This window comes from Camelus ferus, chromosome 16 (assembly GCF_009834535.1).
Source record: "Camelus ferus isolate YT-003-E chromosome 16, BCGSAC_Cfer_1.0, whole genome shotgun sequence".
Lineage (NCBI taxonomy): Eukaryota > Metazoa > Chordata > Mammalia > Artiodactyla > Camelidae > Camelus > Camelus ferus.
This window is the reverse complement of record NC_045711.1, coordinates 11,229,114-11,252,853: the sequence shown is the minus strand read 5'-3', so window position 1 is coordinate 11,252,853 and position 23,740 is coordinate 11,229,114. Positions and strand designations below refer to the sequence as shown.

The 23,740-nt window shown below is 53.1% G+C and overlaps 4 protein-coding genes across 9 annotated transcripts; 2 read left to right on the top strand and 2 right to left on the bottom strand.

Annotated features, from left to right (window-relative positions):
- Window positions 1-6,513: 6,513 nt before the first annotated feature.
- GP1BA (glycoprotein Ib platelet subunit alpha) lies at window positions 6,514-8,773 on the top strand. The gene is made up of 2 exons (XM_032498544.1): window positions 6,514-6,564; window positions 6,783-8,773. The coding sequence occupies exon 2, from the start codon at window positions 6,789-6,791 to the stop codon at window positions 8,463-8,465; it is 1,677 nt and encodes a 558-aa protein (XP_032354435.1). The 5' UTR covers window positions 6,514-6,564; window positions 6,783-6,788; the 3' UTR covers window positions 8,466-8,773.
- Window positions 8,774-10,629: 1,856 nt separating this feature from the next.
- SLC25A11 (solute carrier family 25 member 11) lies at window positions 10,630-13,442 on the bottom strand. 2 transcript variants are annotated; one of them, XM_032498556.1, is made up of 9 exons: window positions 13,188-13,439; window positions 12,762-13,101; window positions 12,466-12,618; window positions 12,176-12,382; window positions 11,899-11,989; window positions 11,720-11,810; window positions 11,529-11,628; window positions 11,399-11,450; window positions 10,630-11,264 (listed from the first exon to the last, which is right to left on the bottom strand). In XM_032498556.1, the coding sequence occupies exons 3-9, from the start codon at window positions 12,615-12,617 to the stop codon at window positions 11,109-11,111; spliced, it is 849 nt and encodes a 282-aa protein (XP_032354447.1). In that variant the 5' UTR covers window position 12,618; window positions 12,762-13,101; window positions 13,188-13,439; the 3' UTR covers window positions 10,630-11,108. The 2 variants fall into 2 exon arrangements, with proteins under 2 accessions (XP_032354447.1, XP_032354446.1); XM_032498555.1 differs by lacking the exon at window positions 12,762-13,101 and having other exon boundaries at window positions 13,188-13,442.
- Window positions 13,443-13,540: 98 nt separating this feature from the next.
- Window positions 13,541-19,101, top strand: RNF167 (ring finger protein 167). Of its 5 annotated transcripts, none has more exons than XM_014555742.2 (10): window positions 13,541-13,740; window positions 13,877-14,379; window positions 14,462-14,542; window positions 15,992-16,153; window positions 16,225-16,312; window positions 16,500-16,590; window positions 16,820-16,925; window positions 17,068-17,161; window positions 17,807-17,887; window positions 17,965-19,101. In XM_014555742.2, the coding sequence occupies exons 2-10, from the start codon at window positions 14,296-14,298 to the stop codon at window positions 18,264-18,266; spliced, it is 1,089 nt and encodes a 362-aa protein (XP_014411228.2). In that variant the 5' UTR covers window positions 13,541-13,740; window positions 13,877-14,295; the 3' UTR covers window positions 18,267-19,101. The 5 variants fall into 5 exon arrangements, with proteins under 5 accessions (XP_014411228.2, XP_032354444.1, XP_032354445.1 ...); XM_032498552.1 differs by having other exon boundaries at window positions 13,548-13,740; window positions 15,992-16,117; XM_032498553.1 differs by lacking the exon at window positions 13,877-14,379.
- Window positions 19,041-21,867, bottom strand: PFN1 (profilin 1). The gene is given in 4 exon segments (XM_032498563.1): window positions 19,041-19,225; window positions 19,228-19,293; window positions 19,909-20,101; window positions 21,560-21,867. Coding segments are annotated over 4 exon segments (420 nt in total). The 5' UTR covers window positions 21,692-21,867; the 3' UTR covers window positions 19,041-19,196.
- Window positions 21,868-23,740: the final 1,873 nt, after the last annotated feature.

Below are 23,740 nucleotides of genomic sequence, written 5' to 3'. Positions count from 1 at the left end.
TGGATATTTTATATAAAGCAAGTAAAAGAAGATGAAGATGGAGAGAAGGCAGAAAGGCTGGGGATCTTGGGACCCAATAAACAGCACGTCGATGCTGAGCTCCCAGGGTTTTCTTTTTGCTCTGAATGTCCCAGTCTTGGAGGTAAAGAAGTCAGTAATCTGGAAACACCCCAGGCACTGCCCCAACAAAAATCTGCTCTCTTGAGCCCAAGGACCAACAAAGGAGCAGCCTAATAAGACAGAAAACTTAGAAAATAACCACTTGATTCCAGCCAAATATTACAGAAAAACTGCGGCCCCACCCACACCCACACCAGCAAAGGCCAAGTGGTGAGCACAGATTTCCACCCTCCCCAGGCGTGTAATGAGGCACCCGGACATCCTTGCCAGGCTGGTTTCCACAAAGGCCAAGGAGGGAGTGGAGACCTTCACCCTGGCCAGCTGGTAATGAGGCCTCCCACACTCAGGGTCAGTGGAGACCACGTGGGAGCCTAGATTTTCATCCAGGTTGGCAGTAATGAGGCACCCCTCCCCCTCCCCTCCTCTCCCCCCCACCCCTACCCCACCCCCGTGGTGGTGTCAGAGGAGGCCTCCTGCAGAGTCAGAGCTTTCACTATTTCAGCAGGAGTGAGGCCAGCCTCACTGCAGGGGCAGTGGAGACCAGGGTGGGGAACTGGAACTCCCACCCTCACCCAGTACATGGCAACAGAGGCTGAATGGGGAACTTGGACCTGTACCTCCACCTGAGAGTAATGAGGGAATGCGTCCCCCTTTCCCTGCCAGAGCAGTGGCAGAAAACGCCAGCTAAAACAGAAGGTTTAAATAAGATTTAGAGTCTCAAAAAATAATTTTTAAATGTCCATGTTTCATTAAAATCAGTCATCGTATCAAGAACGGGGATGATCTCTAACTGAATGAAAAAAAGATCATCCGCAGCTGCCAACACCCAAAGGACACTGATGTTAAGATTATCTGAAAAATATCTTAAAGCAGCCATGATTGTAAAAAACGCTTTAACAAGAAATTACGGAGGTGCTCGAAACAAGCAAAGAAATAGCGTCAGCAAAGAAACAGAAGATCTAAGAAGGACCAAATGGAAAGTTTAAAGCTGAAAAATGTAATAACTGAAATGAAAGCTCCCGGAATGAGCTCAACAACAGAATGGAGGCGACAGAGAAAAGAATCGGTGAACTGGAAGATTGAACAATAGAAATCACCCATTCTGAACAACAGAGAGAAAAAGTCTTAAAAAAAAATGGTCTCCTGTGGGATCTGTGGGACAATAACAAAAGATCTACCATTGTGTCATCAGAAAGAGGGTGAGACTGAAACAGGCCTCTAAGAAATAATGGCTAAAAACTACCCAAATTTGGCAAGAGACATAAACTTACACATGGAAGAAGCAGCTGAGCAAACTCCAAACAGGAGAGACTCAAAGAATAACCCAAAGATAACCCCCCAAAATAAATATGCAACTACCCTATGACCCAGAAATTGCATTCTGGGCAATTTTTTTCCCCCAGGAAAATGAAGACTTGTGTTCACACAAAAATTGTAAAGATTATAAACACTAATGTTTATAGGGATCTATTTTTAATAAGGCAACAGCTGAAATCAGCCCATATGTCCCTCTGTTGGTAAACTGATAAACTGTGAAACATACATATTAGGGAATCCTACTCATCAATTAAAAGAAGTGAACTCTGGATGCACATGACAACCTGTATGAATCTCCAGAGAATTACACTGAGGAAAAAAAGCCAGTTCCAAAAGGTTGCATACTGTTTGATCCCATTTATATAACATTCTTGAAATGACAAGATTATAGAAATACTGAACAGGTTAGTGGCTGTCTTGGGTAAGGAGGGGTGAGGATAGGAAGGAGGAGGGTGAGGTTATAAAAGGGCAACATGGAGGATCCTCAAGGGGATGGAAATGTTCTGGATCCTGACAGAACAATGTCAGTATCATGGTTGTGATATTGTATGTACTACAGTTTTGCAAGACATTGCCACTGGGGAAAACTGGGTGAAGGGCACATGGGATCCCTGTCTTATTTCTTACAACTGTATATGAATCTACTACTATCTCAAAATTATGTTTAATTTTTTAAAAATCCACCTGAGATTAAAAAAAAATCTTCGTAAATAATTGCACTTTAAAGAAAGAAAAAATAGAAAATACAAGCTTTAAGCTGGTTATATTGCAAGTAACATTCCAATACCAATTATTTTTTTTAAACATATGATTTTTGAACTCACCGAACTTCAGAATTGGTTTGATGCATCTCAATGATGCCAAGAACCTGATTTTTTTCCATTTTTTTCCCCATTATACCACCTCTGACATTAGCTTCATCCTATGTCCAGATCCCCTTGTGATCACAAGATGGATGCCAACAGCTCACCTGGAATTACATTTGTCCTTGTCCACATCCAGAGAAAGTATGTACACCTTAAAATCCAACAGAAGTCTTGGGCTTCATTATAAAAGGACCAACTTACCTCCTGTTTTTGTCCTTGGACCAATCACTCTGACCATGGATACCCTGACCACATTTGTACCAGGGTACTTGTTTGGACCCTAAACTGTGTCAAAGAGGGGGAAGTCTAGTGATTGGCTTAGGTCCACTCATGCAGCTGGGATAGAATCATTCCCACCAGAAATTGTAAGGATGGGGTATTTTCTCAAAAGGAAAACAAGGAGGAAAAGTTGAATGGGTCTTGAATAGACCTCCAGCGAATGTCTTCTGCAAACACTTTAAGAATGAACCACAGCTATAACACTGAATTGGATTTCTTCAGATGCATGCAACAGAAATCAACTGTGTAACTCAATCCAACACAGACTTCTTGGAAAGATGCAGAAGCTCAGTGGATACAAGTGAACGCTGGAAATGCAGGACTGCTAAGGAATCAGGTGGCTCTGCTCAGTATCAGGAACTGTTCTACAGCTTTTCCTGAGCACTTTGTTGAAATGAATGAAGTCCAGTTCCATTTTCTCTTCTTTCGTCACCTCATTCACCATTTGAAATCCTGGGAGAGGGAGTATGGTTGTCCAAGATTAGGTCACATCCATGAGCTGAACTCAAGTGCTGATAGGAAGGATGTAGTGGAATAAACTTCCAAAGACAATTGGGGTCCCAAAGCAAGAGGGCAGGGTACCTACTCCCAAAAAGTTTGCACTCATCTGGGGAGCTGTAATCTCCCAAAAGGAAATGAGGGTCCTCTTATTTACAGGAATAGATGATGGATTTAAAAAAGACAAATATTCATCTTAAGTATTACAAGATAAAACATAGATGGCACAAAGCAGTCCTTAAATGAAAAGTATAAATTAAATGAATTTACCTGAAAAGCAAGAAGACTGAAAATAAATGAAAAGATTTCAACTCAAGAAGGTAGCGAGAGAACATGAAAATAAGCTCAAAGTATGAGGAAGTATTAAAGATAAAAATAGATGCTCCTCATCAAATAGGTAAAAAAAAAAAAAAAAGCAATTGACTAGTAAAAATAATAAATCTGGTTCTTTGACTAGTCCAATAAAATAGACCAACCTTTGGCAAGTCTGGTGAAGAAAGAAAGGGGGACAGGGAGAGAAGAGAGAAAATGTATATAAACAACATTAGGGGCCATAACTACAGATATGGAGATTTTAACAAATGATAAAAGTATAAAATATTCAAACTTGCACTAATAAATTTCAAGAGTCACATGAAATAGATATTTTATCAGAAAAACATCAGTTACCAAAATTGACTCAAGATGTAGAAACTTGAACAGACAAATAGTTATTGGAAAGGTATTCGAGGAGCTATCCCCCAAACGGCATCAGGTCCAGATGGTTTTATAGGTGAGTTCCACCAAAACTGCACGGAAAAACCCTACAATATCTACCTTTTCCAGAGAACATAAAAATCTCCAACTTATTTTACAAGGCCAGCATAATTCTGACAATAAAACAAAACAAACAAACAGAAAAAGACAAAGATCTTCAAAAGAAGTCTATGGGCTACTCCTATTTTCTAATTTAGATGTAAAAGTTCTAAATAAAATGTGAACAAACCAACCTAGAATTGTATTAAAAGAATAATGCATAGTGGCCAAGTAGGGTTAATTCCAAGCATTCAAAGATTCGAAACAAATTAGAAACAATTCAGGACACTGACTTGTGAAGAAAGTAAAACCTTCATGTTTTTAGGACCGTTTCAGTAGGTGCCAAAGCATATGAATCTCTTTACTGTGTCTGCAAAATTCTTCACTTGGAAATCTTTGGAGAAGCGGAACCTTCCTCCTACTACAGAAGCTGCAAATGCCAGATACTTGATTTCCTAGACTCCCTTGCAGCTGGGTCACGGGCACAAAGCCAGTCACATTCACACCCAGACTTTAAATCAGGAGCTTGTATCACAAAGGGGTGGGGACAATGCAGGATTCTCTCTCTGCAGCCGGGAGGTTGTGGAGCCACTGAGTTCCTGGCTCAGCAGTGAGAGCGGTGCAAGCTTCAGTGACCTGGTCTTGCAGCAGGAGCAGAGTTTTGCTCACCAGACTGGTTCTGCAGCCTGGTTCTGGGCACTGCTCCTAGCTACACAGTCTCCCATGTCTGGTTCTCTAAACCTCACTGTGAAGTAGCCAGTGTATATTTAATAAATTCCTCTTCAGTCTAAGTTAGGGAGAACATTTTCTGTTGCTTACAGTTAAAATCCCTAACTGATGCCAAAGAGGAAAAAACAAACAAACAAAAACCCATCAGCTTTAGGGGCCTTATTCCTCATCATGGCCTCTCTCTATGCAACTCTTTGCCTCACTTCTTGCTGCTGAGGGCCTCATTTTCTCCGTGTTTTCAAATACTTTTTGCAGTCTGCAAATTATATATGGCCAGTCTATGGATTAACTGTATCTAGCTTAAGTGCCCACCCTTTGTCCATTCGCCAGTGAGCAGACAGAGGCAGGCTCACGTGGCAGCATGGTGCCTCTTTTGGGGGACAGTTGACAGGACGTTTTCATCATTGGAAGGGGCTGTGGACCAACAGACACGGTGGTTGATTTTCTGGAAGAGGCACCTAACCTGGTCTTAGGAAGTCCTAAAAAGCTTTCCGGAGGAAGAACTTTCTGGAAAGAAGAACTTTCCAGATAAGAGTTAGGCAGAAGGGGATAAGGGGTGAGAAGAAGAGTCCCGGCACAAGAAAGAATAATCTGGAGTGAAAGTTGGAGGGTTAAGAGATGGGGCTGGACAGGTGGGCCAGGGTCAGATCACAAAGGACCCTGTAAGCCATGTTAGGGGTCCTGGACTTCCTCCTGCGAGTTCTGAGGTAAGAGCTACTGGTGAGTTTCAGGCAGGGGAAGGATATGAGCAAATTTGCATTTCTGAAAGACCCCTCTCGGGTGGGAGAGGGAGGGAAGTGAGAAAGTGGGGCAAGCAGCCGGGAGGCTGCTGCAGGGAAGCAGTGGAGGGGAGCGGGCGTGCTGGCCGAGGAATGGTGGCCACGTGGATGGAGAGAAGTGGCTTTGAGAAACATTAGGAGGTAAAGTCAGCGGGACTTGGAGGTGGGAGTGGAGGAGGGGAGGAGTTAAGGATGACTGTCAGGGATTTGGTTTGTACCGAGTGAAGGGCTGGATAAGTGAGTGGATGATGGTACCATTCACTAGGCTGGACGACACAAGAGGAGAAATTTTTGGAGAGATGATGAGCTCAGTTTTGGACATATGGTGTGAGTGCCTGTGGGACAGCCAAGAAATCCAAAAACAGTGGGACATCTGTGCTTGGGTCTCAGGAGAGGGGTCTGAGCTGGAGACAAAAATTTGAGAGCCACTGGGGGGTAGGCAGTGGCGGAAGGCAAGGGACCGGATGAGGATAATCTCAGGTATTCGTCGATCCTAAGAAAAGAAGAGGGTTAGAGACGGAGCTCTGGGGGCAGGTTCATTTTTCATGAAGGGCAGAGGAAGAGGAATCCACAAAGGAGACTGAGGAGGGCCAGCCAGAGAGGCAAGAGGGAAACCAAGGAAAAAAATGACTGTCATGAGTCTCAAGGTGGGAGCGGGCATGGCTGTGCAGGCTGTGGAAGTCAGATCATGCGGAAGGGTGGCCAGTGGGAGGAAAGGGTCAGGGGGCACTGGCGACCATGGCAAAGAACTGAGTCCATGGAGTGGGGGTGGGGGAGAAACAGCCTAGAGTGGGGTGAGGAAGCAGAGGGAGGTGAGGGTTAAAAGGAGGCAACTCGAAGAATGTAGCTGTGGAGAGGAAATGAGAGTGGCAGCTGGAGAGGTTCTGAAAAACTGGGAGAGTAATGGGAGGAGTCCCAAACTCCCTGGGGTAGAAGGAAAGTGGGAGAGAGAGGAGCCAAAAGGAGGGCTTGGGGGAAAGTCGTGGAAGGAGGTGATAAGGACCTGTGTCCGGGAGGGAGACCATTCCCTGGGCCCCAGGAGTCCCTATCAGGCTGGCATTTCCTCCCCATCCCCACCCCCTTCCTGCCCCCGACCAGGCGCTCCCTGGAGCTGGGAGAGAGAAGGACCAGGTCACACTCTGGAAGAAGCTCTGTGTCTTGGGAGGTCTTTCTGGCAGCCTGTAAGCTGGGGCCGGGGCGGCGGGAGGAGGGGGCCAAGGACCTGGAGCTAGCAGTTTAGGGTTTGAGGGGCAAGGTGGCAGAGGGGAGTGGAGAGGGTGGGAGGTGCGGGAGCTGAGGTTCTGGACAGGATCCTGGAGGCTGCAGTGGGGGCTCAGGCCTGGAGGAATACTGTCAGGGGCCAGAGGGGCGCCGGCTCAAGCCCTCCCTTTGCCCACAGGTCCCCATGCCTCTCCTCTTTCTGCTGCTTCTGCTGCCAAGCCCTTCACACCCCAGTAACATCTGTGAGGTCTCCATAGTGGCCAAGCGGATGGAATTGAACTGTGATAACCTAGGCCTGAAGGCGCCGCCTCCGGATCTGCCGGCAGAAACTGCCATCCTGCACTTGGGAGAGAACTCTCTGGGCACTTTCTCCACTGCCTCCCTGGTGTCGCTGACTTCCCTCACTCAGCTGCACCTGAGTAGGAGCCAGGTGACCAGCCTGGAGGTCGACGGGAAGCTGCCACAGCTGGAGACCCTGACCATCTCCCACAATAAGCTGAGAAGCCTGCCCTCGCTGGGACAGGCACTGCCAGCACTTGCTACCCTGGACGTGTCCTTCAACGAGCTGATCTCCTTGTCTCCCGGGGCCCTGGAGGGCCTGACCCACCTCCACGAGCTCTCCCTGCGTGGCAACAATCTGACAACTCTGCCCCCCGAGCTTCTGGCGACCACCAGCCAGCTGCAGAAGCTCAACCTGGCGGACAACAGGCTGAGTGAGCTGCCCCCTGGGTTCCTCCATGGGCTGGACGAGCTCCACACCCTCTACCTCCAGGGGAACTTGCTGCGCACCATCCCCAAGGGCTTCCTTAGGGCCCCCATGCTGTCTTTTACTTTTTTCCACGACAACCCCTGGTTCTGCGACTGCGGGATCCTCCATTTTAGCCACTGGCTGAGGATGAACAGTCAGAGCGTCTACTTATGGAAGGAGGGTGTGGACGCCCAGGCCATGACCCCCAATGTGGAGAGTGTGCAATGTGACCATCCGCACAACATGGCTGTCTCCGCGTACATGGGGAAGGGCTGCACCGCCAGTGGGGACCAGCTGGACTACGACGAGGACTATGAGAACGACAGTGTGACTTCCACAAGAGCTGCGGTCCAGTCCTTTACCACCAGCGAAGCCCAGCCAACCCACTGGGACCCATTTCACTCAGTACTTACCACCTCTCTGAGAGGCCAAGCACCCTCCTGGCTTCCAAGTAAGATAAAGACCACACTCCCAGCTATCACAGGACCCATCTTCTCTACAACCCTGAAACCCACTACTGAGCCCTCCACCACCCCCACCCCCCCAGAGCCCCCCACCACCCCAAAACCCACAACTCAAACCACCTCAGAACCAACCACATTCTCAACCTCTGTGGAATTCATTTCAGTCTCTGCCACCTTAGAACCCACCACAACACTCATCTCTGAGTATGCCAACTCCCTGAAGATCCTCAGGGTGGTTCAAGGGACTCTGGATGGCTCCCAAAATGACCCTTTTCTCATTTCTGACTTTTGCTGCCTCTTCCCCTTGGGCTTTTACATCTTGGGTCTCCTCTGGCTCCTGTTTGCCTCTGGGGTCCTCATCGTGCTGCTGACCTGGGTCTGGTGCGGGGCACCGCAGGCCCTGGCCACAGCCACGCAGACCACGCACCTGGAGCTGCAGAGGGGAAGGCAAGTGATGGTGCCCCACGCCTGGCTGCTTTTCTTCCGAGGCTCACTTCCCACTTTCCGCTCTAGCCTTTTCTTGTGGGTGCGACCTAATGGTCGGGTGGGGCCTCTGCTGGTGGGACGGCGGCCCTCGGCCCTGAGTTTGGGTCGCGGTCAGGACCTGCTGGGTACGGTGGGCGTTAGGTACTCTGGCCACAGCCTCTGAGGGCAGGTGGTTGGAGGACCTGGAGAGGCTCTGACGGGCTTTCCTATTGGGATCCAGCCAGGGCGGGTGGGTACAGAGCACAGCATCGGGGGAGGCCTTAATTATTCTTCCTTTATCAGGAGCCTTATTTTCACACCACAATCTCAGACCCAGCAAATCAGGAGGGGCAGTGAGATGGAGTTGGGTGGGTCAGAGAACAAAGGGAGCTCCCTATGCTGCAAGGCAGGGTTTCCAGACCACTAGGTGACTACCAGCACTTGGGGGACATTTTAGGAAAAAGCCATTAATAAACAGAACAGAGCACGCTTCCCACATGTATCTGTGTGTTGAAGAAAACTTGGAAAGAGCTTTGTCAAGATGTGAGCCCTGATTGTCTCTGGGTGGTATAAACATGGGTGGTTTTTTCTTTTCCTCTGTTTGGCATTTTCCAGTTTTCCACCATCAGATGTTATTTGTATAATAAAAAATAATTTTAAAATAGAATTTTGATTCTTTTGAAGAGGGAAACAGTGGCTAGGGCACTGGTCACTAGTATTCCCGAGGCCTCAGCCGCCCCATCCTAGTTGCACTGTTCACCCTCAAAGCTCTAGTCTTGGCCACCACTTCTCCCACCTGGGGTGCCTCTTCTCTTCCAGGGGTCACCCCTTACCAGGCCACCCCGAACACCAGTTCCAGCTCAAGAACCGTAAGTTTCCCAGGAGCTCAATGACATTGTTGGGGCTACCTGCCGGCAGGCTGCGAACCCAGGAATGCAGGGGGTGCCTGCAGGCACCGACGGCGTCAGAAATGCAGCCCTCCTGCTTGGCCCGGGGCAGCAGGACAGTGGAGGAGAGGGCCTGGCTGTGTGAGCCATCTTGGTGGGTTTTACGGAATTACTTTCAGGTTTCCTGCTGTCAAGCCAGGGGACAGACAAGTGGAGGCCACTTGTCCCCCCGGCTGCAGATCTTGCACCTGACCGTGGCGGTGGCTGGATCTCTCTCCTGCTTTGTCTCCTGCCTGAACCAAGGTGTAGGGTCTAGAGAATGGGAGTAAGGGCTGAGCCTCCCTGGCTCCACAGAGACTCCCTCCTCCAGACGGTGCAGGAAGAATCTTCCTAACTTGAAAACCTGACCACATCTCTCTCCTGCTTTGTACTCTTCCCCGGACAGAAGACAACTGGAGCTCGGCAATCGACGACTTGTGTGCGCCAACCCACCTGGCAGTCCAGCTTCCCCTCTCTAGGCAGACACTTAGCAGAAATCACCTGTTCCCCAGAGTTTGTCCTCTAAGCCTCTGCCAGGCGCGCTGCCCCTGCTTCCCAGACCAGTCTGTTACCGTGCAGCATTCCTCCTCTCCCCGGTTGGGCCCGGTGCTCCAAGTCACCCCGCAACGGCCAACTGCTGCACTCCCACTTTCCCTCTGTCACAGTCCCCTCTGAACTTGGAACTCCTTAAGGACAAGGTCCAGGCTTCAAGCTCTGAGTGGCCACCATGGCCCAGGCCCGCATGTGAAGGGAGCAGGTAGAAGAGGCAGTGGGAGGGCCCAGCAGCGCCACCAGGCTGCTGAGCTCAACCTCTCCTTCTGATGGGGTTCTGCCAAGGGGACAGCTCCCACCTGCTGCCTGCCTGTTCGCTGGCCTAGCTTGGGAGAAGCCTTCGGGCCTCAAGCCACCAAGCCCTCCTTCCGATTGACCTTCCTATGTCCTTTTATGCTCCAAGAGATTTCTAATGGAGAAGGCGGTCACTTTTCCCAGCCTGGAGCCCAGATCAAGTCTCCGGCCAACATCTTCCCTTTCCTCAAGCCTCTGGGCTTTGGAGCCTGACTCTACGTCCACTCTACCCTCTGCAGGTCAGCTTTCCCCTCTCAGACTCTGTTCCCTCCCTCCTGAGGCTGCAGAAGCAGTCAGCAGACCCCAGAGGCTTTTCCTAGGGATTATAGGAGATGACTGGGTGTCTGTCACATTTTTGGGCTAGTGGCTGGGAAGCCACAGACAGGGCCTGGAGCTTGGGTTTTCCTTACTCATGTCAGCTGCTGCAATACTGATTTATATAATATTTGCATAAAACCCACGGGTACTTTTTCTTTAGTAATGTTTCTTAAAAACTCCAGTTCCTGTTCTCCAGGGGCATCTGCTTCTTTCTCCAGCCTCCTCCCTCTCCTGCCCCCACAACTCTCCAGATTTGGGGGTGGTGTCATCAATCCAATTTATTGATTATGTCCTCAGCGAGGTGAAGGGAGGAAGAGCCATGTCCTCCCACGGCAGACCCCTGACCCCCTGAACAGCTTCTGCTCTCTTCTGTTCCCTCAGCTCTGCCTTGGTTTCTCCACTGAGAACGGGGGGGGGGGGGGGTCTTCTGCTGTCCTACATGCCCTGAAACTCATATCCAAGAGGAGGCCAGAAATCCACAGGGAGTTTCCCAGCTCCCCCTTCAAGGCACAGCCAGGGACAGAGAGATCACGAGGATGAGGACAAGGAGGGCAAGCTGGAGCAGGGGTAGGACAGACCAAAGTCCTTGACCGCAGAGGAGGGAACCACACTGTGGAGGGAAAATAAATAGAGGGGCCCAGGGCAGCAGAGTCCAGGCCCCCGGGGGGGCGCACTAACTGTAGGAGCAGCAGGCGAGCTGGAGCCCCAGCACGGCGGCTCCAGGCCCCTCACCCGCCTCAGCCACTGAGGAAGAGACGCTTGTAGGCCTTGTTCATCTGCTCCAAGAAGATGAAGGTGAGGACGGTGTGGGGGCCCAGGCGGGCATAGTACGGTGTAAAGCCCTTCCACAGGCTGAAGAAGCCCTCGTAGCGAACAACCTTCACCAGCACGTCCTAGACAGGCAGGCAGGCAGGGCGCTAGGGCTAGGACCCGGCCTCTGAGGCCCTGCCCCTCTTACCCAGCTCCCCACACCGCCCTCCTGGAGCGCCAAATCCTGCAGCCCGAGCCCCCAGCCCAGCTTCCTCACCAGCCCATTCTTGTATTCCGGCTTCCCGTCAATCATTCGCATGTTCTGGATCCTGAAGGAGAGGAGGCAGGGGTGTGAGAGACATAAGGGGTCCTCCTGTCCCTCTCCAGGCCCAGGTCAGTACACTCACCGGGTCTTGGCAATGTCCACGGGCATGGAGGCGGCAGTGGTGACCAGGCCGCTGATCATGCTGGCACAGAAGTGGCACAGGATGTTGTCAGAGAAGTAGCCTGGGGTGGGGAGAGCGGAGCAGGGGGTGGCAGTCAGCTCGGAGCTGGTGCAGGCCAGGCTGGGAACTGAGGGCCCAGCTCTGGGTCTCACCTGAGTCCAGTAAAAACTGCTTGGACTGGGAGTAGGAGGCGAGCTGGGCAGCATTGACGACGACGGCCCGAGCCATGGTAGGGATACAGCCCTGGGGTGGCAGAGTAGGGGAGGAGTCAGAAACACCCCAGCCCTGACTCCTCCCCCTGATATACCCCGTCTCCAGCCCCTTCACTCACCCTCCATAGGGTGGGGACGCCTTCTTCCCGGACAATTCGGATCAGGGCATTAAACACGTTTTTGTAGCCACGGCGCTGGTCAGCTGGAAGCCTGGTGGGAAGGCAGGGAGAGGCCAAGTTCAGGATAGACTGCCCTTCCCCCGCAAGAGCAAAGAAAGGGAGGCTAGAACGCTGTGAAAAGGTGAAAGCTGTGCTCTAGATCTAAGATAAAAAATTAATTCTTTCATTCTAGATTCCAGGGAATGGGGCTGGGGGCAGGCTCAGACCTGGAACTCACCGGCCATCAGCAGTCATGCGGATAAGAGCCACCTCAGCTGGTGTTCCCACAAAGGCGCCAGTTGCACCTGCAGTCATGCCTATCACGGCCTTCAGCAGAAAACCAGGGGGTGTACCATCAGCCCCAGTCAGGCGCTCAAACAGCACGGTATAGATACCAAGGCGAGTAGTGGTGTAGGTGGCCTGGCGCAGCAGGCCAGCTGACAGCCTGGGAAGTGAAGGGATCGGTGCATCAAGCCAAGGTCTGGAGCTGCCAATCCACACCCTACCCCCATCCTCTGGCCCCAGTACCCGGTGTAAATGCCCCTCAGCCCTTCTGCTCTCAGGATACTGGTGAGGGCATGGAAGCTGGTTTTGTACTCTCGTGTCTTGGCTCCTTCCCCGCTCAGCTGCATCCGATTCTTCACCAGGTCCAGGGGCTGCACAAAAACTGTAGCTCCCATCCTGAAGGAAGACAGGGTTGGAATCAAGGGCCAGGTGTCTCAGATATGGAGCCTGGCAACAAGAGGTCGCAAAGGGCAGGGCTAGCCATGCCACTAGGTGTTCAGGAGGCCGGTGGGAATGTGTGAAAAAGTCTCTGCGGGTACCAAGAACAATGGGTCCGAAAAGTTCAGTGGTCCAGTAGACGCCATCCAATGAAAGTGCCCCATGCAGCTCCAAGGGTGTCAAACAGTGACCTGGAACGGCATGCAGTCCAACCCAGGGAGGATAGGTGGGCATTCATGATCTGGGACTCCACATAGTCCAGTAAGAGGCACGCGATGACCTGGAACCCCATACAGCCCCACAGAGCCAAGCAATGGGTTGGGAAACTCAGGTGGCATGCAGCCCAGAAGGGGCCCTGCGATGGGTGGAAAGATCCTGGCAGCCCATCAAGGATCTCGCAATACGATGGGGACCGCGCTGACCCCGTGGCGGCTCGGTTCACTGCAACAAACCCAAAGATGAACAAGGCCCAGTTCCTTGCACCCGTCCCTTACTCCTCCTGTCCCATCCCTGGGGCCTGAGCTTACCCTGCCAGGCCCCCAAACAGGAACTTGACCGACTTAGGGGAGGTACGGGGCTTCCCGTCCATCCCTCCAGCCGCGGGACTCGCCGTCGCCGCCATCGCCGCTCAATGGCCCTCGGCTCCCGGTTCCGTGCGCGCGCGGCCCCGCTCGCGCCCAAGGTGACACCACGCGCGCAACAGGGGCGAGGGCGCGCGCGCACGCCCCTCCGGCTCTCTGGTCCGGCACCAGCTGGAAGTTGGCGCAGGCGCAGGCGCGAGCGCAAAGGCGGCCGGGAGTAAGGCGGAGCTGAAGGAGGATCTTCAAGAATGGGTGCAGGAAGGGGTGGGGCTGATTTAGGAAGCCAGAACATAGGCGCAATTTTTATCGAACTGGAGTCGCGGGAAAAAAGAGAAGAGGGTTTTTGAAGATCTCGCGAGATCGAGTGAGCGAGGCTAGCCAGAGTTAGGCCGTCTCTCGCGATAGATACAGGGAGATTTTAGCAGGTGGGAGGGAAGGGTGGTGAGGACTCTCGCGAGACTTGAAGGTACCGCGGCGGCGGCCAGAGGGAGGAAAAGAGGTTTGTAAATTCCGTAGCTGTGGGATCTCGGGCACTAGAGGGGAAACGACTTAGTAGTCTTCTGGAGCTTCCGTGCTCCTTCCATCTCCACAGGCACTTCCTCCACCTCTAAACCTTCTTTTAACTGGTCTTTTAGGACCGGAAGTCTTTCATCTTGAGCGTCCTATGTTGGAAGCGGCCTGACTTTCTTTGCCGGAAACCCTTTTCCAGGGGATGGGAAGACGGCCCACCTGGCCGGAAGTCCCACCTCCTTGAGCTCCCCCACCCTTCCAGAAGTTTTTCTGTCACCTGTGCTTGCCTCCGTTCTCTTTCTCCGTTTTATTCGTATACCAGAGAAGGATATAGTTAGTGTCTCCCTCCCAGCTCCACTAAACGGGTTGGATATCTCACTCCCCGAGTCGGGGGTCCTTCCCCGCGCCCCCATGTAGCTGGGAGGTGGGACCTGGGGGTATTTAGACCCCTGGGATCCTGGAGGAGGACCAGAGAGGGCACGGAATTCGGCTTCTGCTCCTGCTGCCAGGAAGCGGCCTCCTGCGCCTCTCTGGTCTCGCTGCCATGCACCCTGCGGCCTTCCCGCTTCCTGTGGTTGTGGCCACTGTGCTGTGGGGAGCGGCCCCTAGCCGGGGGCTCATTCGAGCGGTGAGTCTGAGGGGCAGATGGGGGAAGGGCGCTGAAGGCAGAGGTTGCAGGCTGACGAGGAAACATGGACTCTTGTCCGCAGATCTCGGACCACAATGCCAGCATGGATTTTGCAGACCTTCCAGCTCTCTTTGGGGCTGCCTTGAGCCAGGAGGGACTTCAGGTGATTTTCCCCTCCTTTTTCCTATTTCCCTAAATTCTCCCTCCTGGGTAGGGGTTGAGGAGCCTTTCTTGGGTGAAGCAGGAGGTAGGAAGAGTCAAATTAGGTACTAAATGGAGGAGCACATCTAGTGTGGTGGAATCCAGAATCTTGCAGGAGAAGACAAAGTTTACTCATAGAAAGTGGTGTTTATCAGTAGGATCCCTAGAGCCAGTTACTGGTTTTATGATCTTAGACAAATTAATTATTCCTCTGAGCCTTAGTTGGTTTTACTGTAAAATAGAATAACAGTGAAATTTATGTACGGCAGGGTTATTGTGAGGATTAAATTAGATAAGCAGTTTTGCAGTACTTCATCACAAAGACTGCTCATAGCAAGAACTCAGTTGGGCCATAGATGTCAGTATAGTTGTTTGTAAGATGGGTAATGGGATAAACAAGTTTATATGTATAGCACAGGGAATTGTTTGATATCTTGTAGTAGCTTACCGTGAAAAATAGGAAAACGAATATATGTGTATTCATGTATGACTGAAGCATTCTGCTGTGCACCAGAAATTGGCACAACATTGTACTTCAATTAAAAAATACGGGTAATTGGAAAAATTCAACTGAGTGAATCTTAAATATCTTACTGGCTTTTATTCAACAATTCATTAATCGGGCAGCATCCCACCTAGCAGATAGAAAGGATCTCTGAAGAACTATACAAAATGAAAGACTTACAGGCAGAAAGGGGCTGGACAAAGAAGTTGTACCAGCAAAGAGCTGATTGTGGCAAGATCACCTTTCTTTAGGGGACAGCAGGGGTCTACCAGGCAGATTACCTTGCTAGTGTTGACCAGGTAATTCCAGATAGACTGGTTTACGATTCCGTTCCTGGAGGAGGCTGAAATTATAATTAAGTATTAAGTTTGGTGACGTGGGGCTTTTTTTTTTTTTTTTAATGGAGGTACTGGGGAGTGAACCCAGGACCTCCTGCATGCTAAGCATGCACTTTACCACTGAGCTATACTGTACCTTCACCCGATTTGGGGCTTTTTTTTTTTAACAGAGGGTATATGTTCTGTAAGAGTACAGACCAGAGAAGGGAATGTGAGACAACTTAAGAAAGTGTGACAAGGATGAATGGAGAATTGAATTACAATCAGTGGGAAACTGGAAGGCAGGAGAATTTGAAGTAGCTTGGAGTATGGGGTATAGGTTAGCTCATCTGGGAAAGGGAGGATGATGCTCGAAGTCTGGTAAAGGGATGACGTTTGATGTAATTGCAACTTCAAGAGGCTAAGAGAAGAGGTAGACTTCTGACTTGGGTGGCATGCTCAGATTCCAGGAAGGAGAAGGAAGTGTCTTTTGGACATGGAGCATATGGGGGCCAGTGTGCTTAGTGGGCCTGTGGGGAGCAGAACCTAGGGAGATAAAATCCAACTGTTGTTTGCTTCTCTTCCCCAGGGCTTCCTTGTGGAGGCTCACCCAGACAATGCCTGCAGCCCCATTGCCCCACCACCCCCAGCCCCGGTCAACGGGTCAGTCTTTATTGCACTGCTTCGAAGATTCGACTGCAACTTTGACCTCAAGGTTGCTGAATGTGGAGTGGGAGCCGGGAGATTGAGGGTAAAAAAAAAGCACCAGTAATGAAGGGTGGCAAGGCCTATGATGGCTCCTTATCTGCCTTATCTCCCTAGGTCCTAAATGCGCAGAAGGCTGGGTATGGTGCAGCTGTAGTACACAACGTGAACTCCAATGAACTTCTGAACATGGTGTGGAACAGTGGTAAGGTTGGGGGACCTGGACAACTGGGTTCTCAGTAGAGCTTGGACTGAGGTGGTGGGAGGGCTGAAGCATTAGGGAAAAGAAGTTAATCCTTTGGGGGGGGTGGGGCAAGAAAGCCAAATGCCAGGGTTATGGAAGGATTCTCGTGAAAGGTCAGGTCCGCAGTGTAATGCCCTGATCCCTGCAGAGGAAATACAGCAGCAGATCTGGATCCCGTCTGTGTTTATTGGGGAGAGGAGCTCCGAGTACCTGCGTGCCCTCTTTGTCTACGAGAAAGGGTAGGATGTGTCCCTCATCGCCACTCCTCCTTTGGCATTTCCATGCCAACCTGGAGCCCAAGCCACAGTGCCCCAGCCGTTTGACCTCAGGCCCTTCATACTCTGCTTCTTGATTTTCTTCCCACCCCCTTCCCGTCCATGGGCCCTGTCCAGAGCCAGTTACTTTGTCCCTCTTCCTTTGTCCCTTTTGCCATTCCCGCCCCTCTGAAACTGGTCTTCCTTTTCCCAGGGCTCGGGTGCTCCTGGTCCCAGACAATAGCTTCCCCTTGGGCTATTACCTCATCCCTTTCACAGGGATTGTGGGACTGCTGGTTTTGGCCATGGGCGTAGTGATGGTGAGTAGCTCAGGGACCAAGATGGGAAGAGCTGCGGCCTGTGAAGCCAGACTGAATCTGGGGTTGCAAGATTGGGATGGTTGGTACTGGATCGTCCAGCTTTGTTCTCTCAGACTGACCCAGCCACTCCCCCTTTCACCAGATAGTTCGTTGTGTCCAGCACCGGAAACGGCTCCAGCGGAATCGACTGACCAAAGAGCAACTGAAACAGATTCCTACACATGACTATCAGAAGGGTGAGGGGGATGGGGTAGAGAGGGCCCTTCCCACAGCTTACCTGGTTCTGAAGGAGTTGGAGCCCAGAAGATATGGGCCAATGATGGCGGGGAGGTGTCAGCCCAGATGCCACCTTTCTCCTCTTTTTACACACACAAAAAGACAGGATTAGAGTGGGAGATGGAAAGCAAAGATGATTAAATGGAGTAGTGGGGGAAAAGATGGAGGACCTTACTTATAAGAGAGAAGGTGGAGAAAGTAGAAAGACGAAAGGAGTGGGGACGATTCTGGCTGAGGAGGAAGACACAGGTGAGGAGGGGCTGGGCCTTTAGGCTCTGGAGCCTCCAGTGCCCATATAAGGCTGTCGCAGAAGCCCTGCCTCCCACTTCCGCTCCTCCCACTCCCTCTCTCCACCCTCACACCTTCCCCCAAAAACCCACTTCCCTTCTTACCTCTGCTTCTCTTTGCTTATGCCTTCAAACCCCAGATTCCTCATGTTCTACCCTGGCCTTACCCTGCTCCCGTCTGAGCTCTTCCCCTGGCTCTGTAGAACCAGAGAAAGTAACTTCGGCAGGGCATAGCTCCACCACAGGCCTCCCAGAGTGAGCTCTTGTGGGCCCTGTCCAGGGCAGCTCTGTAAAAGGACTCCTTTCTTCCTCCACCAGGAGACCAGTATGATGTCTGTGCCATCTGCCTGGATGAATATGAGGATGGGGACAAGCTGAGGGTCCTCCCCTGTGCTCATGGTGAGGTCTCACTTCCTGTGCCCATGCCCCCACCCCACCAGCAGGCACCAGGTGCTTCACCTCATCCCTCTTGGCAGCTTATCACAGCCGCTGTGTGGACCCCTGGCTCACTCAGACCCGGAAGACCTGCCCCATCTGTAAGCAGCCTGTTCACCGGGGTCCTGGGGATGAGGAGCAGGAGGAAGAAACCCAGGGTCAAGAGGGTGATGAGGAAGGGGAGCCAAGGGATCACCCTGCCTCAGAACGGACCCCACTGCTGGCCTCCAGCGCAACATTTCCCACCTCCTTTGGCTCCCTAGCCCCAGCCCCCCTGGCTTTTCCTGGGCCTTCAGCAGACCCCTCACCCTCTGCCTCCTCTTCAGCTGTCATCCTGGTCTAACACTCTTTTTCCCACCTCCCCCTCCTCTGGTGACCTATTTGCACAGCCCCACTTCCTCTCTCCAGGCTTCTGTGTGGAGATAGGAGACATTTCCACCCCAGCTCTCGCCCTTACCCAACTCCATCCTTTTGAGGGGGTTGGTGCAGAGGGATGGGGGTCTTCACTTACTGGGTTAATAAAATTGTTTTTGTGGACTAAGGGTGAGATCATTCTCACACAGATGAACTTCGTATCCTTTGGTGGAAACTGCCCCGTTCTGCTATAAAGGGGCAGGGGAGTGCTGAGAGGCCAACCTGTAGTCACAGGGGTAGCCCCAGCGGGCATTTGTTGTGACTCAGAGAGGGGGAGCCCCACCCACATGATGACTCAACTGGCCCTGCCTTGCCCGCAGGCCTGGACCCATTCTCTGGTCTGGATGGCTCTGTTCCATTATTCACCAATTCAGCTAGCACACTGAGGACCTAGGGCTGGATATGTCATTGTGGAAGGGCTGGGCCATCTGGCCAGGTAGGCCTGAAGCAGATGTTTAATCCTGGGCATGAAAGCAAGAAGCTCAAATTCCTAGACTTTGTAGTACCTCAGCCCTGTTCTACTCCCAAACCAGGATGGAGGCAGGCCGGTGACTGTCCTCCATCCTGACACCCAGGCTAAAACCACACAGCACCTTGTTAGTAGAATCTTTTTTTATTCAGAAAAAAAAAAAAAACCCAAAAAACAAAAAAGTTTTCCAACCACACACAGGAAGGGTATGTATGGGTAGGGGGAGGTGTCCATCCAGCCCTGGCCCCCTGCCCATGTGGTTTTGGCAGCAATATAGGGTGTAGGGTAATGGTCCCAAAAATAAAAATGGTGTGTGTGTGTGTGTGTGTGTGTGGGAAGGAGAGGGGTGCAAAAGCAGTGGGGAGTGGTGGGGGGAAGGGACAGACGAGGTCAGTACTGGGAACGCCGCAGGTGAGAGCCATTTCATAACATTTCTTGTTGATCATACCACCGTGGACACCTTCTTTGCCCATCAGCAGGACTAGCGCTGGAGGAAAGAGAAAGGAGGCTAGGACCCAGGTGTCACAATCCCACCCCCTGCCAGCTGTTCAGCAGCTGTCCAGCCCTGGGGGCTGTAACCCAACCTCATCTCTCCCAACCCCCCACACACAGGCAGGCTGTCAGTCACCCTGAAACAATAGGGCTTTTCAAAAGGGGAAAATCAAGCTTAAAGGCTGGAAAGGAATACAAGTAAAATTTAGGGGTCAAAGGCTCCTGGACTATTGACTCGTGTTCAGGCTAGAAATGGCTGTAGATCAGCCTGCCACCTCGAAGCTTTAACAAAAGACCTCAAGAGACAAGAGCTAAATGCTAACTTACAACCAACAGTCTACGTCCTCCAAGAAAAGTTTCTCATCTAAAAAGTCTCAAGGCAAAAAAGGAACTCAAGAGATAATACAATTCAACTTCTTTATACAATGAGGAACTGAGACCAAACTCGTGGGACTATCCAATGTCCCAGCATCCAGCAGGCTGGGAGTAGAAAGCTGGTCTGATCCCTTCATATTGGGGGATCCACACAGAAAAAGACCCCAAAAGATTAATAGAAGGAGGCACATTAGGGATTTTGAAGCTAGAGAAAGGGTAGGATTCAGAAACTCACTCTTGGCAGTCATGGTGACAGTGATGTTGAAGGTGGGAGCTCCGCCCGTGCTCTTGGTACGAAGATCCATGGTAAATTCCCCGTCCTGCAGCAGTGAGTCCCGGATCACAGAACATTTCTGGCCCCCAAGCGTTAGCCCATTCACGAAAAAACTTGACCGGTCTTTGCCAACCAGGACACCAACCTCAGCAGGCTGGAAGGGGAACCAAGCAACCATGAAGTTAGTCAGTCACCAAAGTTCCCATCTTCTTCTCAAAGGACCCACCTGACCCCCTACCTCTCCAGGGAGCTAAATCCCCTGGGAGGAGGTATACGTTATGTGCTTTTTATACATCCGTGAAATTTGAGAAACCATATGGACTGTTGAAAGCCCACAAAAAGATCACGATCCTCAAACCTAGAGAATGGTAACAGGAAGCGACGACACATTCGTCTAGAGACTTTGATGTATTTAATAGGGAAAGCAAACCCAGGATATAAACGGGGCCAAAAACCAGTGAGAAGAGTGGAGTGGAATAAAGTGGGGAGCCTTTGGATGCTCAGAACTCTCCTTCAGGAAAAGCAGAAGCGAAGAGGGGAAGGGAGGGGGCGGGCGAAGCAGGAGAAGCAACTTTGCCCTTATTTGGTCAAAGGTTCTGCAGGAGTTGTTAGGGGCCCGGACGCCTGGGTCTCCAAGTAACCTAGAGTTTAGGTCCAGGTATCTATGCTCTAAGTTGAGGCAGCAGATCCCCGGGGGCTTGCCGAGAAAGTTGAAAAACTTTTGGAGGGGACCTGGGGCTAGACCAGGCAAGCCAGCTCTCGGGTCTAGACACCCCAGGGAACCTATCTCCCCCTCCCCCTTACACCCCAAATCCCCACATCCGGTCCCCTCCCGCCCGGAAATCCCCTTCCCCCCTTTCGAACTTCCGCTCCCCCTCCCCACTTCCGGGCAGTGTGGACAGGGGAGGTGGTGATGGGGACAGCAGCAATCATCCCTTATTCCTTCACTTATACTGTCCTACAACTTCCCACGAAGTTCTCGTGCTCCAGACCCCGGCGGATGGCGGGAAGGGAGGGCGAGGGGACTTCCGGGATTGGTCTCACAGGAATGTTGAGTCCAACGTGCGAACTTGGGGGGGGGGGGGTGGCGGCCTAGCCCTCTCTAACGGAGTTGGGAGGGGCAGAGAGCCCACAGAAGACGGGCATGGGACCCAGGCCACGCGACCGGGGCTCCCTCCAGCGTAAGAAGGAACAATGGTGGAGGGGGCGCGATCTGGCGGCCGGAAGTGGATCTGGGGGTCCAGGGCTCCCCAAGTCCCTTCTCAATCACAATCCCCGGTTGGAACTGCAGCGCGTGCCCGCCCCGCCCTGGAGGAGGCGGAAGTCGGCCGCCGCACCGGGCGGCGCGCCCCTCCCCGCCCTGTGCCCCGGATGTAACGCCCCGTCGCGGAAAGCGGGGCGGCCGGCGAGCTGGGCGCCGCCGCCCGGGCCGTAGGACTCAGGGTGCAACAGAGAGACCCGCTCACGTGCAGCCGCCATTCGCGCCACTTCCAGGGCAAGGACCGGGTCACGGCCTTTCCCTGCCTTCCCCAGACCGCGCCCGCCCCCACCCAAGTCCCTCCCTCAGGGTCCGGCCCAACCAGTCCCCGAGACCGCGCAGGCCTCTCAGTACCGTGATGTTAACGAAGGTTTTCCCGGGGACGGCGGCCCAGACGGAGGGCGAGTCCTTATAGCCCACGATGGCCGCGTCCTGACAGGTCCCGTCCGCCATGAGGTTGTCGATGTAGGCGTTCCACCCGGCCATGGCGCTGCTGCTGGGGCTGCTCTCGGGGCTGCTGCTTGGGCCGCGGGCTGGGCTCGGGCTGGCGGGCGGGGGAAGGTGGAGAGCTTGGGGCACGCGCTGCCGTCCGGACCGCGGCTCTGCTAGCTGTGCAGCAGCTCTCGCACCGCCACTTCCTGCTCCTCCCCACCCCCCTAGATTTTTATTTGCAAAGGGCGGTGGGGGCGGGGCCTGCTCCCCATTCCCTCCCTCCCTCTCCTCCCCTGCCCAGATACCGAACTTTGCAAATACAATTTAAAAAATCCCTCCCCCTATTGCAAAATTTGCAGAGTTCGATGGAAATTGATGTGAAAGGATGGAGGGGCGGGGGTGGGTTAGAGTTAAGGCTCGCTCCACTCCGCATAGAAAATCAGACTTTGGTGGAGGGAAAGAGAGTGAGTCAGAAGGAGGAAGGAAAGTGAAAGGAGAAATAATTAGCAAGCTGCAAATTTAGCAAATTAAAGAGGGTTTGGGGAACTCAGGGTTAAACGGAACGACTTCCCCTTCCCCCACCTCTGCCGGGGGGAAGGAACGGCGGGCGGCGGCGGCGGCGCGTGCGCCCGCGCCTGCGCCGGGGCTGGGAGGGAAAGCGCGTGGGGAGGTTGGGCCGGCGGCCGGCTTCCCGGGCGCGCGCCCGGGCGCGCGGGACCGGAGAGATTTGGACCCCATGCGAAGGCAGGCTGGCCGGGGACGTGTCTCCCGCCGGGCGGAAGGGGCGCGGGCGAGGCGTGCGCGTTGCCGCTCTGCACTCTTGATTTTATTTATTCAAGAAATAAGGGAGTAAAGGGAAATTTGACAAAATACCCCGGCCGTTTTCATAGTTGAAGGCATCCACCGGGGACGCTTCTACAACTAGCATCTGCCCAGGCGGCACAAGTTGCACTTTCCGAAGCCCACCCCGTCTCTAGGAGGATTATCCCTCGCGCTGGATCAGCTACAGCCTCAGGCCTCACCTCCATGTCCTAGCCCCGCCCGTCCCCAGGTCAGCAGTTTGGGTTACCCGCAGTGCCCCTTGGCCCCTCTCTTCAGAGGTCACTGAGCCCCGGCGCCAGCGGGGCCAGACGGGCAGGACTATTTTTCAAGGCGGAAGAATACCGAGGCTTCAAGATTGCAACTTTTTCAACAAGGGGAAAGTCCCTTCTACTTCGGCCCGTTTTTTTTTTTTTTTTTCTTATTTGTCAGTAAAACTTATGCTAAGAACTTGTGTGCGATGAGTTTGCTCGCTGCCCACTGGGAAGCGGGTTAGGCAGGACCGGCGGCTGGTTTAGGTGAACTAGTCCCCGCTGGCCGCCCGGGCCGCTGAGGGGCTTGGCCGCTTCCGGTCCCTCGGGGGAGGGGCGCTTCCCGGGCGGGAAGGGGCTTCGCTCCTCTCCCATCCTCCCCGGCGGGGCGCGGTCCCTTCACTGCCACTCCAAGCCCCATGGGCGCCCAACGCCCCCCGAGCCGACGTTCCTCGACAGCCGTGGCTGAGTCACTGATCGGCTCGGGCGGGGCCGCAAGCGGGCACGTGGCGGCGCTCCCCGCCCGCCATCTCCTGACCTCTGGCCGGCCGCACCCCCTACCCCAGGGTGGAAATCTCCCAAGAGGGAGCGGCCAGAGATAAGAAGGGGAACGGCGAGATGGAAGACGGGGGTTAGGGATCCTGGGATGGGGGCTGGGAGACAGACACCACGGGGCAGGCGGGGCGGGGAGGGAAGTTCGGGAGAGGGCCCGGGGGTGAGTCACCGGGCGCCGGCCGCTCAGGCGCCGGCGGGAGGGTCCTCCGAGTCGGGAGCGACCAGCCGAGGCGTCGGTGACCCTCGCCCGCTGGCCCGAGCCCCGGTGTGCCCTCCTCTCCCTACCTCGGCTGCAGCCGAAGTCGGGGCGGACCACACTCCCCTCAGACCCGCCGAGGCGAGAGAGTCACCGAGGGCAGAGACCCACTTCCCTGCAGTGCTGCTTGCGGACCAGCGTCAGACTCTTGTGTAGGGCCACCCCCTCCTCCCATCCATTCATCTTTCTCACTCCTGATTCAACATCGTTCATTGATGGACC